Here is a 17,171-nt window from a genome sequence, read left to right as displayed (position 1 = left end):
TTCTATGGATAATTCCGCATTCTTCAGAAAAAGTGCCAATAACATATTATACTTCTTCAAAATTCTTAGAACGTAGAAAAAGAATTATATTTAAAATATAAGTACATCAGTTCTGTGAAACTTGCATTTAAAATTTACTGAAAAGATTTCACACAACCAGACAACCGCATAAGAAAGAGTTTCAGTTACATAAAAATTCAGATAATCTTGGATTCCTATACTCTTCCCATTCATCTTTACTGAATATCTGTTCACATTTTTTGGTCTCCAAAACATGTCCTATAGGACACAAAACAGAGTGAGAACAGAATGAGAATGTCAAATCAACTAGGCAAGCGATTTGACCTATCCTGCCTCTGATCCTTAAAAGTCCATGAGACTCAGGAAGGGATGACCATATTATATTCTGGTTTATGTCTACTGTCCCAGCATAATTATTTCAAATAACCTTAGAAAAACTGCCTTTTTTGGGGACTATACCAATTCAATTAAATATCCAGTGGCTAAGTCTAAATAGGTTAATTTTTTAAAACTCAGGTCAAATCAAGTTCAATTTAATGTAAATAAAATTAGTCTTAAGTCAAAACACTTCAAATCAAGGTTTTTGCCTAGTTTGGAGTGTTAGAATAAAAGACATTAAATTATATCCCTACATAACATGTAATACTTAACTGTCTTTAAATTATTTCTTAAATAAAATAGGATATAAAGTAACAACCCAAATCTTGTGCCATAAAAATACATTTGTGAAATTTGAGAAGACTTTCATTTACTAAGTACCCAGTAGAGCGGAAGCTTCTATTTAGATAATAACATCGTCTGTGAACAAATTAAATCTAATCAGCTTCGGTGTGTTTTAAATCAGGACAAACTAAATAATAAATCATGAAACAAACAAAAAAACAATATGAGTAGGAAAGATTAAGATATAGATGAAGAATCAGACATAAACTGGAAGGGTATTTCTCTTGGGGGAACAAAAGACAAAGAAAATATTTAGGAATTATTAAAGAGTAAAAATATCCTTTATATTCTTGTACTTAACCTAGAGGTTAATGGCCAGCTCCCCACCTACTTACCAAAAAGTGAAGCCAGCCAGAGGCCTTATCAAAATGGTCAAAGAAAATCACTAGATACTTAAAGAAAGCCCACTATAAACTGCAAAAGACACAAGAATGACTCCGTGCGAAATGGGTATCTCAAGGCAACAGACAAGAATTTTCAAAAGCTCTAATTTGTATCCATAAAAAGAGAACTTTACACTAGTTAGAAAATAAAGTTGAGGGATATAGACAAGATAAGATATGAAAACTAAAAAAGAAGAGAAGACAAATCTAGGAGGTCCAATATCCAACGAGAAGGAATTCTAGAGAGAAAAGAAACAGAAGATGAAACAAATTAAGAAACAGAATTTCCCACTCTTGAAGGGAGGTACGTATTTTCAAAGTCAAAGGGCCCACAGAGTGCAAAACAGAATGAAAGAACCACACCTAGAGACATATAACATTTCACAGTAACTCATGACAAAAAAAATATCCAAGTCTCCAGAGAGAAGAAATAACAGATTGCCTACTAACAACTAAATGAAAATCAGACATCTTATTAACTTTAGCAGCTAGAAGACGATAGAGTAATATTTTCAAAACTCAAAGGAAAACGATTATTAATCTAGTATTCTGTACCCAGTTAAACTATTACGGCAGAATAAAGACTTTTTTTGACATTCAAGGACTGAAGTTTACCTCAGACAGGGAGCCTGAAAAAATCTTAAGATATAATCAAGGGACCAACAAGATTTAGAAAAAAAAAAAAAAAAGGTAATGAAAGACTTCAGGAAATACGAAACTGCTCAAGGCACAATCCTGGTAAAAGACATTACAGCTGAGCAACTGGTAGGGTGTAAAAAAGGAAAATCTATTTGAACTTGAGCCTAGGAAGATTCTTCTATTAAGTGGTACAGGGTCGTAAAAATGGAACACATTAGGAATTACAATCATAGAACAGTACTTGGCTCCACAATAAATACTATTTAAACATTCATAATAATGTAATACCTTTTGTTTTAAAGTTTTAGAATCAACTTAAATTACAAAAGATAAGCTATGATTACAGAACATAATGTAAATGTTATTACAAGTAAAATAATAGCTAACTTGATGGGGAAAGAGAAAGCAAAGTACAGCAGTTTCAATATTCTTTTCCTAAAGTAGAGAGTACTAAGATACTATCTACCTTTGATGGAACTAGAAATGGAAGGTATTGTTTGAAGTAACAGAAATAGCCCTATCACTGAATTTGAGAGTAGAAATGAGAAGCATGAAAAGATATGTACTAAATCCTAACTATGATTGTAGGAAATCAAAATATAATGTGTAAAGCTGATAAGACACAGAAATGAAGCATATTATTTAGTGATTCAGAGGTTAGAAATAAAACCAGAATGAAATAAAGTTGGGAGTCCCTAGGAAGTGAAATTGGGAGGTAGGGAAAAGGAAAATAACAGAACGTTGTTTTCATTATAAGCCCTTCTACACTATTTAATTAAATTAATTAATTAATTTAATTTTTTGGTGAGGAAGATTGGCCATGAGCTAACATCTGTGCCAATCTCCCTCTATTTTGTATGTGGGACACGGCCGCAGCAGGGCTTGATGAGTGGTGTGCAGGTCTGCATCCAAGATCCAAACCCGTGAACCCCATATTGCCGAAGCGAGGATGCAAACTTAATTGCTGCACCACCAGACCAGTGCCTATGCTATTTTATTTTTAATTACTTCATGTATTACTGTGCGGAAAAAAAGCATAAAAGTATTGGAATAGAATTCTCAAACTGGCAACCCGAAAGACCAACCAACCCCAAATTTAAATACTTCTTTCTAGTTACTCCAACTCGACTCTAATTTCTACATTTCTACATTTAACCCCAAGCTATACTCAACTCTAGACCATTTTTAGTGCTTTCAAATTCCATTAATATGACCTGGATTTATGTTATACCAAATTTATAGTCACTACTGAAATTAAGATAACTTACATGTACAAATGGCTTGTCCTTATAAGTGGCATCTAGTAACAGGGAAAACATTTCTATACCTCTTTTAGTTTCTATACAACAGTGGTTCTCAAAATGTGATCCAAGGACTGGTAAGGGTCCCTAAGATCCTTTCAGAGGCTCCAGCAGGTTGTCCCTTTTCCAGTTAGATTGCCTTCATATATTTTAACCCAAACAATTTACTGCAACAGAATGAATGCAGAAGCAGATTTGAGACTCCAACCATCTTAACTGAGATATTAAGATTTGTAAAAATGTAAAATAATGCCTCTTGTTTCACTATTTCTTAGGGGGTAGGAAAGTAGTTATTTTTCATAAAGGTATTTTTGATTAGCATGTAGTGGTTTTATTCTTATTTTAAAGTAAGTTAATAGCTATTTTTAAAAATTTTAATATAGGGGCCGGCCCAGTGGCACAGCAGTGAAGTGCACATATTCTGCTTCGGCAGCCTGGGGTTTGCTGGTTCTGATCCCGGGTGTAGACATGGCATCGCTCCTCAAGCCATGCTGTCGTAGGCGTCCCACATATAAAGTAAAGCAAGATGGGCATGGATGTTAGCTCAGGGCCAGTCTCCCTCAGCAAAAAGAGGATTGGCAGCAGACGTTAGCTCAGGGCTGATCTTCCTCAAAAAAAAAAAACCAAAAAAACAACCCCACAACAAAACCCATAAGGAAACAAGTTATTATAAGAAAGAGTTTGCAGAATAAAAAAAAATTCCAAAACACCACAATTATTAGAATTATTGGATACAAAATATAAAATAAGTACACTTAAAGAAGTAAAAGAGATTAACAAAACTAAGACCAAGGACCAAAAGATTGATCAAACACAACCAGATGAATTTTTAAAAGAACCAAACAGAACTTCCAGAAATGAAATATAGAATATAAAAATTATAATCAGAAACTTAGAAAGGCATTACACAACTGATTAGACACAGCTGGGACAAAATTAGTGAACTACAAAGTATCTATAAAAATTACCCAAAATGCACAGAGATGAAAAATTAATTAAAGAACTTAAAAGACCTGGAGGACAGAATAAAAAGTGGTAACTTACATCAAACAGGAGTTTCAAATGGAGGAAAAGAATGGGAGAGAGGAAACATCTAAAAGAATGTATGCGAGTTCCCAGAATTAATGAAAGATAACAATCATCAGATTCAGGAGCCCCAACAAACTTCTCAAGAATGAGGGTGAATTAAAAACATTCTGAGAAAAAACAAAAAAACAAAAAAAATCCTTACTAATAGACCCACATTTAAAGACATTCTCAAAGATTTACTTTAGGAAGAATGAAAATGATCTGAGAATGAATGAATGTTAAGTCAAAAAAATGTGGTAAATATGAAGGTAAACTTAAATAATCACTGACTATATAAAACAATAATTGTTCAACAATGACTGGCTGCAGGGTTAAAGAAAAATCTAAAATATTGTACAACAGCACAAAAATCAGGAGGGGATTGATCAAGGTTAAAGCCTTTTAAGTCCTTGTAATTTTTCGGAGAGTAAAGATACTGATTAACTTTAGACTAAGTGAAATACTCATGATAAATTTCTAGAGGAATCACTACAGGACAGAAGTAGAATGTTTAATTTCTAACCTTGTAAAAGGAATGAGGGAAAAGCATCAATCAAGAAACTGTAGACAGCTTCTGTCACATAAACTATTAGATATGCTTTTCTCCTCTGGAAATAGACTGTGTATATGTGCATTTGTTTCAATTTTGGATAAAATGGCAAAGTAACTGACAGATAAAACATTTTTTTCACCCCTTTTCACAGCACACAAAACACAATTTAACCTTTCCATTAGTCCAAATTTAATGCTCGATATTGCTGATCTTTTCTTTTACAGTATTTTATGTATCTACAAAATTAGTGACAGATTTAACTTCGAGTTTAATATTTTACAATGTGGAAAAAGATGCAAAAATAACCTTCCTCATAGAATCACTCCAAAGACAAACCACCTTTAACTATCTTTATACTTGATATTATAATGTCATGCTCCCAGTAACTTTACAATGCTATTAAAACAATAACTCTATCAACATAGAATTTTATAAGAAATTTAAATTCAGGCTCCATTTCTTCCAAAAAACTAGAGAAAATAAAACAACCAATACTATGATTTTCACTAACTCATTAGAGTGGCAGACTACAGAGGAGTGGGTTGATTAAATGTCATATGAAAACTGTTAATAGTTTTCTTAGGATCTTTAACTCTCAACATACCAGGAAAAATAGCCATTACCATTCACCATCTGGGTCCATTGGATCGTTTACATTTTTTCTATTTTTGAAGTCATTTGACAAATAATTTACATAATAAAGGATAATGAAAAACTATTAGGAATTTTAACATAAGAAGTACCTTAAACCCCAATTTTTTTTTCATATTGTCCTGGTTTTAAAGATATATACACACAAAATGGACCATGTTCTCTGAACATAATCTTTCATCAACTTTCATGCATGAACCCGGAACATGTCCATCTCATAAATGCTGATTCCAGATTTCAAATATATCTCTAATGAGTTCTAACTCATCACTACTTCTGGTTCTTCTTCCTGCACTTGAATTGTCAAAGTGCAATGTTTAAACAATTTTTGAAACATCTGATGGCTCATATTTTGTTGAAGAGATGGTCATCTTCTTTGCTTCAAAATTGTAAAACATTTTCAATTTTAGGTTTGGAATGATCAATCTAACGAATCTTTTCATTTCTCCACCATCTATTTCCTTCCAATTACCTTTGTATATTCACCTGCCTTCAGCATTTGTCCACCAGTTGAATCATATCAAGTAAATTCTTCTGGTGCACAAACATCACAAAAAAATCAAAGAATTCTGCCACATACACTTTTAGCAAAATGGGATGTCCTGGATCTTATCACAGAACATTATATAATGAAGTCATTTCTATTGACTAGATGAGAATACCACATTTCCTTTTTTATCCTTACAAATATAATGTCTACTCACTGATTCTTGAGTTTGAAAAAATTCATCAAGGAGATTGTATCTGAAGACTCAGTCTGAGATTTTGCTTACACAATCAATTTCGCCATCACCATTACTCTAGAGTGGTGCTATCTTTTGCATTCATCTTATTTATCTAACAATTGTCAAACATCTGCCTCTGTTAACTTTCTTCTCTTTGCCAGTATGGACATGGAATAAATAATTCTGATTCCTCAACTGTGTTGAAGGAAAACTAAAAGCAAACTTTAAAGGTCGTTTCTCTATTTTCTTTCATCTTTCTTGAAGGGTTATGCAGCACTTTGGGCAATGCAATATCCTCCAATTATTTCACTACTGTTATCTTCCTTCTAGTGATTCCAACATCTTCTGTTTTCCTATTTTATTAGTCTTCTTTAGCCTAGTTGGGAATAAGTGACAAGTAAAGAGGAAATAATTCCTAGGATGATGAAACAGCAAAATGTTTCAAGATACAGAAAAATAAGACCACTAGGATGTCATACTGTAACTCTTAGAGTTAGAAAAAGGATCCAATGGTAATTCCAAGATAAAATCAATTTTATTCCATTTTAAAAAATAAGCAAATTAAAAAAAATAAGCAAACTGTATTCTCTGGAAGATCTCTAAGAAAGAAAAAGTCACGAAACGTCAATCCTGGTAACTATTTGTATATAGAACTGCTCAAATATACTCTCAAACTACTGATAAATGCTGATAGATACTGTAAGTTAGTTAAACCAAAATGCCCTATAATTTTCTAGACTCAAGAAAACCACATCCTTCATCATTTCTCAAACATATTAACGTTTCTTCAGGGAAAGGTATGAATATTCACAGTGAGATGGAAAAAAGAACTGAAAACAGCCTCCTGACACTTCAGGTTGGTTTTTACTGTGAAATTGTTTTTACAAACTTACTAGGAGTATTTTCAGAAGTTTTTGAATTTCATAAATGTGGATAAGGAATCATAAACCTGTAAAAACATCCCGAAGTCCTCTAAATATAAAGCTAAGATAACCAGATATTCTCAAAGTAATGGGTAGCCAATGAAGGATTTTAACAGAAGAATGCTGTAATTAAATCTACATTTTATAATGACCATCCTGCTTATAGTAAAAAATAGTTTGGGATGGGCAGGACTGGGAGAGTGAGAAAAGTTATAAAGCCATCTTCATAATCATAGCATTCCCTGACCACATCTATACGGTTATTGTTTAAAGAGGCTTTCTTACTGTTTTTCCTATCAAAAAGTGTCAGATTTCTTCAAATCTCTTTTCAAGGACATTCTCTGCTCATTTAATGCTGACTACTATACCAATGTAATGTATTTTATACAATATATATTTTCTCCCAGAAATAAAAAATGAGTTAAAAAATTATTTTCACTTAACTGATCTTCAAACATAGTGCTTCCAATACTTTAAGCCCATTTGACCTCTAGGACCCTCAAGAACTTATCTGTATACTAATTTAGACTACAAAACTTTTAGGGGCCAGTCCCCCCGCCAAGTAGTTAAGTTTGCGCACTCCACTTCAGCGATCCAGGTTTTGACTGGTTTGGATCCTGGGAGCAGACAGGCCACCAATCATCAGGCCATGCTGAGGCAGCGTCCCACATAGCACAACTAGAAGGATCTGCAACTAGAATATACAACTATGTACCGGGGGGCTTTGGGGAGAAGAAGAAGAAAAAAAAGAAGACTGGCAGCAGACGTTAGCTCAGGTGCCAATCTTTAAAAAAAAAACTTCTAAAAATTTGGTGCTAGTCTTTTAGCTCCAAATGATCAGATTCTAGTTTTCCCATAGTGGCTATCCATTAAAATTATACCAATAACTTGATAACTGTCAAATCTTTAATCCAGCCTCTCTAAGGCCCTACCATTGCTGACTATCTCTCTATCTTCTTTTGGTTTTTATGACAGTACATTCTCCCAGCTTTCTGTCCACCAGTATTTGTTTCTTTCTCTGGTCTTGCCTTAAACTCAGATGTTTGTAACTGTAGCTCTATTTTTTCTATTTTCTTTCATTCATTCAAAATGAACGAAAATGTCAAAAGGAATGAATGAAAGAAAAATGAATTTACTAAATGTTTGATGTATGCCAGGCACTGTACTTTCTCTGCAGCTATAATGGTAAATCACCATCATGTGGATGACATCCAGATTTACACTACCAACCTTCATCCATTTTCTGAGCTCCACTTCCAAATGTCTACTGAAGACAACAGCTAACATTGATGGAGATGTAATATATGATAGGAACTGTTCTGAGCACTTTACAAACATTACCTCATTGAATTCTCAAACACCACAATGGAGAATGTAGAGGCCTTCCGGATGCTGACAATGTTCTGTTTTTTTGATCTCAGTGCTGGTTACACAGATGTGTTCAGTATACGACATTTCATCAAGCTATGCTCTTACTATAGGTGCAATTCTTTGTGTATATTACACGTCAACAAAGAATTTCTGAAAAATCTCAATCCTATGAGGTACAGATTAATATTACCTCCAGTTTGTAGATGAAGAAACTGAAGTAGCAAGAAACTGCCCAAGGTCACATGGTAGGTAGTAGAGGTAACCAGGATTCAGCTCAGGTAGTCTGACTTCAGGGCCCGTCCACTCTCAATCACATCAAGCAATTAAGACATTCCTGTCTTGGCTCAACACGTTTCCTTTGTCTAAAATGACCATCCCTCAATTTTCAGAATGAAAGACCATGAAGTCTACCTCAAACTCCACAGTCAGAATCCTCCAATTCTCTATTGTAGTATTTCCTTAAAACTCAGTTATGATCATTATCAAAGCATAGTTATCTGAGGGTATAGCTGTCCCTACTCTCATCTGAGTGTAAATTCCTTGAGAGCAGGGACATATTGTAGATGTTCACTAAATATCATGTGAGTTACTCTCTACAAATATTATTTTAATTTGCATATTTTACAAAACTAATACTAAAACAAAAAAAGTCCAATATTCTTTATTTCATTAATTTGTCCTCTGTAAGTATGAATTAAGAGGTGCACTGTACGTGGCTTTCACAAAATGCTTAGAAATGCCATACTCAGAACAATGATCCTAATTCTGATAGAATAGTGCTAAGGACAATTTACGGACAAGCACAGGAGGTACACACTCCTCACCTTTAATCACGTATCTAAGTAATTTTAACATATTTTGTCAATTACTACATTGATAAGCCTAAGGACTATCTTCTGATTAACCTGATGGTATGTTTCTGAATAATAATCTGGCTGATTTGTTTTTTTCCACAAATACCTCTATTTAAACAGCTATACATTCTAATCCAACTAGCCCATAAGCATAAGTCTATCTCTGTGATCTCTAATTTAATCCAGTAACGTATTTGTCTATCCCTGTACCAATACTACATTTTCCTGTTTAATATAAAGTTTGGGTGTCTGATAATACAAGACCTTCCTTATCACATCTTTTTTTTTTTTTTTTAAAGATTTTATTTTTTCCTTTTTCTCCCCAAAGCCCCCCGGTACATAGTTGTGTATTCTTCGTTGTGGGTTCTTCTAGTTGTGGCATGTGGGACGCTGCCTCAGCGTGGTCCGATGAGCAGAGCCATGTCCGCGCCCAGGATTCGAACTAACGAAACACTGGGCCGCCTGCAGCGGAGTGCGCGAACTTAACCACTCGGCCACGGGGCCAGCCCCCTTATCACATCTTACAAGATTCTCATGACTACTTTTGGACAAATACTCTCTTCACTATCCGCATTAGAATCCCTTTGTCCAGTTACCCCAAAAATCCTGTTGATATTTTTATTGGAATTACATTAAATATATAGACTACTTAGGAGAAAACTGATAACTTGATTGTATTGATTTTTTTCACTCCATGAACAGAGCCCATCCTCATTTGTCTTTTTTTCTTTCTTTTTTTTTGAGGAAGATTAGCCCTGAGCTAATTCCTGCCAATCCTCCTCTTTTTGCTGAGGAAGGTTGGCCCTGAGCTAACATCCAGGCCCATCTTCCTCTGCTTTATATGTGGGATGCCTACCACAGCATGGCTTGCCATGTGATGCCATGTCCATACCTGGGATCTGAACTGGTGAACTCCGAGCCACCAAAGCAGAAGGTGCGCACTTAACTGCTGCGCAACCGGGCTGGCCCCAATTTATATCTTCTTTTATGGCCTTTATATCCTAATGTATTTTTTTCCTTAAAGTATTTCGCATATCTCATTCATTTTACTCCTACTTACTAGGTTTTGGAGCTACACATAAACAGGATTTATTTGAAATTTCATAATCTAATTCAATATTGCTGAAAAAAGAATGCTACTGATTTTTGCCTGATCTTAGATCCAGAAAATCTGAACTCATCATTTCTCATATTTTTGTCTGTTGATTATAACCATCATGTTGCTTGCAAACAAAAAATTTCCTTCCTTCTCTATTAAACTGACACTGAAACTGGGGCCTACCAATTGATACTCAAGCACCTACTTTTAAAACATTTTACTTTGAGATTATGAAGCTCTACATATTAAGTATACGATGGACACCAACTAAGCAGTTCTTTTAAAACTCTTACAGGGGCTGGCCCGGTGGCACATGGTTAAGTGTGCACGTTCCACTTTGGTGGCCTGGGGTTCGCCGGTTCAGATCCCAGGTGCGGACATGGCACCGTTTGGCAAGCCATGCTGTGGTAGGTGTTCCACATATAAAAAGTAGAAGAAGATGGAAACGGATGTTAGCTCAGGGCCAGTCTCCCTCAACAAAAAGAGGACTGGCAGCAGATGTTAGCTCAGGGCTAATCTTCCTCAAAAACAACTCCCCTCCCCCAAAACTCATACAGTATTCAAATCTCTATAGAAAACAAGCACTGATAAAATGCCCACTGAAAATCAGGCACTAGGCCAGGAAGTTTTATATTTAAATCTTCACCTCAAGGCAAGTTAGATGAGGGAACTGAGTCTCAGAAAGATTTGGTTTAGGGATTTGGCTAAGTGACCAAAGAGCAGAGATAGGATTCAAATCCCAAGTCTGACTAGTGCCAAATTCATCTTCTTTTCATTAGAGTATATTGTAAGGCAGTTTACAAAAGCACAGACAAGCATATACTTTAAACATCCTATACAGGGATATTCTGGCTCACCCTACTCTTAAGGCTATTAATAACATATACAGGAAATGTCATCAATGTAACAGCAGCAATCTTTTTGGAAAGAAAATTTCATTATATCAAACTCATTCATGCAACATGAATACTAAGATCTCTGATTCAACAATGAAAGAGATGATATAATTAGCAGTTGCAGTAATTTTTTTTTTGTACGGCCAGTATATTTCCATCACTGTGATTGGTTTCAAAAACCTGTTCACCTGGTTTTTTCATGTTCTCAGTGATTACTCCTTTTCTACCCTACTACTGTTACTTATATTCTTTCCTTCAAGACACAATATTCTTAACACCATATTCAAATAAAAAGTAAAAAAGAAAGAGAAAGGAAAAAAGAGGAAAACTGACCAGCTAATCAGCATAACCAAGTTATCTTAGTGATGTGAAGAGATACTTAATCTTTAGGAACAGATGTGCTGAAGACATCTCAAGAATCATTAGATGAAATGCCTTCTTTTGACTAGCAGATGCTTAATTTAAACCAATGTCCAGACAACAGTCAAAATCCATTTAAACATTTATCATGTAACAACATCTGCTAAGACTCTAAAAATATGAAGGTAGTTATTTTGCACCTTTATACTATCTCTAAAGTCTTTGAATTCAATAAACACTACATATAAAATGGGTTAAAAAAAAAAAAAAACAGTTGACAAATGACTATTTAAAATAGTTAACTTTAGGGGCCAGCCTGATGGCATAGTGGTGAAGCTCGCACATTCTGCTTCAGTGGCCCAGGGTTTGCTGGTTCAGATCCTGGGTACAGACCTACACACTGCTCATCAAGCCATGCTGTGGCAGCAACCTACATACAAAATAGAGGAAGATGGGCATAGATGTTAGCTCAGTGAATCTTCCTCAAGCACAAAGAGGAAGACTGGCAACAGATGTTAGCTCAGGGCCAATCTTCCTCACCAAAAAAACCACGAAGCGCTGACTTTATTGAAGGGAGAATAACATTCAGGTATCACTGATACACTAAAACATATGTATATCACAACGAAAATTAGTTTACGCACAAGCTAAAGATTTAGGTTATCCAGGTAATGGAAAAGTATCGTGATTAGACAGATTAGATGGAAAGATGACAAGGAAGTAATACGTCCAAGGCTTTTCTAAAGAGTAAGTAAAGGGAAACGGGCTGTTTAAAACTCTGAAGGAAATGGCTATGTTCTTTTAATAGTGCAATATAACAAAGGATTACTTTATTTTATACTACATATACATATATTTGTATATGTCACAACCCCCCTTCAAAAACTGAACTCTTATGAGAACTTCTGTATCACTGCCAATGAAGGAGGGGAAAAAAATGATTTTGATCCAAAGAAACTATTAATTAGAAAGTTTTTTCCATTGAGAATTATCTTTCCTCACATTGTTTGCTACCTTATGTCCTTATAATTGTTAAAATAATTGTTTCCAAGATTTATTATAAAATTAGATTTGTCTGTCTAAAAGTTAATCCTATCTCCTCAAACAAAAAAGGTACTCTACTGAAGTACGCTGCCTACCCAGCCAAGTTCCCTTCCTGCCATAAAGCCATCCCTATTTTTCCAGCATGATTGAGATATACTTCATCCTGCACACCCCAAATTAACATCCTACCAGAAATACACATACATAAACTCATACAAATTAATACTTAAAGTTTTTTTTGATTTCTTCATTTCTAAGGGAAAAACACATGAAAAGTCAGAAAATGAAAACATTACATTTGCAAGAGTGGCAAATGGTATAATAGATTTATTTACTTGACTTAAAAAATACACAAAGTGGGAAGAAAAACATTCAGTAACTAATGGAACATGTAGCACAAGGATTAAGTAAATGCTTACCACAAAAGTGTTTAATATGCATTATACAAATGAAAAACTTGGTTTATCTAGAAGTTATCAGTAGCAGAACTTAGAAGAGATCTTTATAACATCTCTTAAAGAAGCTTGATCTTTAGAATGCCATTACGAATCTCAAATATTAACAAGCAATAAAATCTGAATTTAAAATAAACTTAATCAAATACCATACATAGCTGTAACCAAGAAAACTAAGAACCAGAATTAAATCTAGACTTAGGATAGTTACTTTCAGTTATCTGTATTTAATGATAGGTGAATGAACTACATATTCACATCATCCACATGCAAACACTTAAGATTTCCGAGTTTGCATCCTTCAAATTAAAAAAAAATTGCAAAGTAAGCCTTGGTCTTCCATGTCTAAAAATTATGACAATTTCTAGACATGAAGAAAAATGAGCATCGTCACTGCATTCTTTGCATATGCTTTTATTATTAATGCTGTTGTTCATCCTCCTTGAGCCTAAGTACTAGCACTACCAGGCCTGATTTCTTTCCATTAAAAGCAAACAATTTCCATGTACTACATTTATATACAAGGACAGAGTATCTTAATTAGTTTTGCTACTATACGTAGAAATAATGTCAAAAGACTAGTCTTTTCTTATTAGACATACACATAACAAGCAATTTAATAATTTGCATTGTTGTTACAGTTTACTGAAACTTTATGAGATTCAAGGCCAAAGAAAAGTTAGGTACAGAAATTCTGTAATAGTTTCCTATATTGGGATAAAACACATACATGCAACTATTTTATCAAAAAACGATTAAGTATCCTTAAATTGGCATTTCCTGCCCTCACTTCAATCTGTAGGCTCACATTAGAAAAAATATTTCAATACTGCCACAAAGAACCAGACCCAATACATTTTCAGTAAGTGAACAGTTAATAATCCAAAAACCTATTACTCTGCCTATGGTAACAGAAAAATATTATGTGAAACAAGTAAAATTTGTAACGGTTAAATACATCCTTGTGGAGAACACAAAGTACCTGGTAGCACTGGAATTATGGCACGGATGCTGATTAGCTATTTCTTGTTTCCCAGAAAAAGAAAATGGCTTGATGTTTTTCTCTTTCCACAAACATTATTAGCCCTAAAGCGTTTCATCAAAGTAGCTCAGACTTTGTTAGCTGTTTAATTATCACGACTTGCAAGCAAAGGGTTTAATATTTGAAAAACCCCAATCTTTTTTAGTGATACAAAAAATAACGATATCCCTTACAATAAACAGCATCTTAGAATACTATGAAACACGGCAACTTTTTTCTCACAATTACGAGTTTTAACCCCAAAAGATAGCCCAGGATCTCATTTTACAGATGAGGAAAATGAAGCCCAAATTAAGTGACGTCCCCACCGCCATAAAATCAAGAGGAAAAAGAGCCCAGAACCCAGGCCTTCTGGTTCCCAATGATGCCCTTTCCATTACACAACCCGCCGCCGGAAACAAATAAACTACCTGGGTTTAACCAATAGCTAACGCACCTAATACACTCAGATATCTAATACAATCTCTCTCCAGAAAAAGCGTATCTAATACTTACGAGCCCTGTATGCTTACGGTCTGAATCTGAAGGGCCTCAGACTGACTCAAAAGTAACAACGACAACAAAAAAAAATCTAGGGTTCTTGTTTTTTCCTTTGATAAGCTGTATAACGAACTACAGCCACCCCAGAAATTAGAGCTCCCCTTACGGGAGCGACTTCAGATGGCGCAGTACAGCAACTCAGGACCCTCTCCCCGCACTTTCCTTCCCCGGGGGAGACCCGCCGGAGGAACTACGGGCCCACCCGGAGCCTCAACTCCACGGCTAGAACAAGGCTGTGGGCTCATTTATCGGCACCAGAAACTTCGAACATCTTTTCCAGTCTACCGACTACACAATTCACAGGTGGTTGGTATCTTTCCATCCCTCCTTGGAGGGAAAACGAAAGGGGCCCAGTGAAGGTAGTGACAGTCGCAGTGTGTTTGCGGGGCTCGGGTGGGGGGTCGGGGGAAGCCACAGGACGGAGAAGAAGATCCCCGAGAAAAGGAAACGTCCTCGAGAAAAGGAAACGTGATCCGGGCTCCGGGGGCCGGGGCGAAGCCGGTGGGCAGTGCGCCGCCGCGCTCCCCTTCGCCCACCCTCTCCGTCCCCGAGCGGGCGGGGGCCGGCGGAGGGGGCTGGCCGGGGGGGGGGGGGGGCGGGGACTGGGGGAGTCAGAGCCTCGGCCTCGCTCCCTCCCTCCGCCCGCCGGGCTCCGAAGCCGCGGGAGGCCATTTTAGCTGCGGGGCGGCCCAGAGCCCCGGCGGCCTCCACGTCCCCACACCCCGGCCGTCCCTCGCCCCCGCCCCCCGGAGGCCGCTCCCCGCCGCGGGCCGGGCGGGGCGGGAGAGGCCGCGGGGCCGGGCCTGCCGCGGGCCGGGGCTCGGGGCGGCCGGGCGGGGGCCGGCGCGGGGGCGTCGTGCCGGCGGGAGCGGGGCGGAGGGGCGGGCAGGGGCGAGGAGGGAGGGGGCGGGGAGCCGTTACCTATACTGGGCCGCAGCCGCCGCCGCCGCCGCCCCGCTGTGGGTGAATCCAAAGTAGTTGCCGGTCGCCATTTTGGCATCTTCCCCCAGCCGGCTGGGCACTGCGGCGGGCACGGAGAGTCGGGTCCCATGGCGGGAGGAGAGGCGCCGAGGGGCAGAGACGCCGAGGGAGGGAAAGGGAGAGAGAGAGGCGCTGTGAGAAGCCGCCCTCGCCGGCCCGGGGCCGGGCCGCGCCGCCTCCCCCTCCCGCCTAGCACTCCCTCACTCACTCGCACGCCCCGGTGGCGGCCGCCGCCTCCTCCCCGGAGCCAGCCCCAACCCCCGTGCCTCCCCGCGGCCCCGGGCCGGGGAAGGGGCCAGGCGGGGGCCTCGGTGGGGCACATTATACTCACCATAGGTGAAAGAAACTACAGGGCATATGGGAATCATGGGCTCGGGCTGCTGCTGCTGAACTCTGAACTCTCACCCGCTGCCTCCCTCCTCTGCCCCGCTCCTCCTCAGCGGAGAACAGACCTCCGCCTCCCGCCGCACTGCGCAGGCGCCCCCGCGCGCGGCACCCTGGGAGCTGTAGTCCCCGCCGCCCTCGCGGCTCCAGAGAGCGCGTGCCGGGGCCTCGGCCCAGGCGGGCCTGGCGGGGGAGTTGGGGGGTGCCGCCCGCGGGGGTGAGCAGGCCTGGCCTTCTCCAAGGCCGTGGTGGCGGCTGGCCGCGACCCGGGCGGTAGAGGAGCGTGCGAGGGGCTCCTCGCCCGGCCGTGAGGGAATCGGGGAGAGTGATCCGGGAGAGTGACGTCTGTTGGCCTTTTCCTGTTACTTTTCTCTCTTTTCTTTCACTTTGGCGTGTGCATTTGTTCTCTACCTTCCAGTCTTTCTGGCCTGTGCACTTTTCATCAGAATTTGAGCCGGACTAATTTGGATTCTTCCTTATTTCCCGCATTCCTGCTTCTGGTCCTAGCCTTTATATTGGGGAGGGAAAGACGAGGGGGAGAGAAAGAGAAAAAGAATGGCAAATGGTGCTCTTCTGTTGGATTGGAAGCACACTTCCAAACACCCCTCCGGAACTCGCCTTTTCCCGTACCCTCTCCCCGACCTGCACCCACTCCTTGAGTCATTCAGCGTATATCGAGCCCCCATAAAGTGTCAGGCCAGGTCCTGGAGATACAGCGGTGAACAAAATGAAGTCCCTGCTCACTTGGAATTTACCTCCTGGGAAGCCCTGGAGGTGTCAAACAATAGCCGCATAAACAATACGTTGGATGGTGATTGCAGCTTTAAGAGTAAAGCAGGGTAAAGAGAGTGGAGGGAGGTGCTGTAGCATGTAGGGTGTGGATAGGGCCACCACTTGAGTAGAGTCCTGAGGGAAGTGAGGGACAAGCACATAGATGCCTGGGGGAAGGACAGTTAGTGGAGGGTCCTGAAGGCGGGGTGCTAAGGAGCTGCAAGGAAGTTAGTCTGGCTGGAGTTGAGTGATAGGGAGACTGGATCAGAAAGTCTCTTGGCCCCGTGGTTAGATTCAGCAAGCTCTGCTTCTGTGGCCAAGGTTCACTTCCCAGGCACTGACCTACACTACTTGTGGGGGCCATGCTGTGGCAGCAACCCACATACA

At 38.9% G+C, this 17,171-nt stretch overlaps 1 protein-coding gene across 4 annotated transcripts in view; it reads right to left on the bottom strand.

The window, feature by feature from the left end:
• Nucleotides 1-16,161, bottom strand: part of ZFR (zinc finger RNA binding protein) — a 67,017-nt gene extending 50,856 nt beyond the window's left edge. For 2 of the 4 annotated variants that reach the window (XR_011506519.1, XM_044779455.2), the window contains exons 1-2: nucleotides 15,961-16,161; nucleotides 15,570-15,669 (exon numbers count right to left, since the gene is read on the bottom strand). Coding sequence is in view for 2 of the 4 variants with exons in the window: in XM_044779455.2 (XP_044635390.2) it covers nucleotides 15,570-15,669; nucleotides 15,961-15,997 (137 nt within the window). In the remaining 2 variants the exon portion in view is untranslated. The remainder of the gene's footprint in view (nucleotides 1-15,569; nucleotides 15,670-15,960) is intronic. The other 2 variants (XR_011506518.1, XM_044779454.2) reach the window with 1 other exon arrangement.
• Nucleotides 16,162-17,171: the final 1,010 nt, after the last annotated feature.

This window comes from Equus asinus, chromosome 10, assembly GCF_041296235.1.
Source record: "Equus asinus isolate D_3611 breed Donkey chromosome 10, EquAss-T2T_v2, whole genome shotgun sequence".
In the NCBI taxonomy this organism is placed as follows: Eukaryota; Metazoa; Chordata; class Mammalia; order Perissodactyla; family Equidae; genus Equus; species Equus asinus.
Note: the sequence above shows the minus strand (reverse complement) of the source record. Positions and strands in the feature narration are given on the sequence as shown.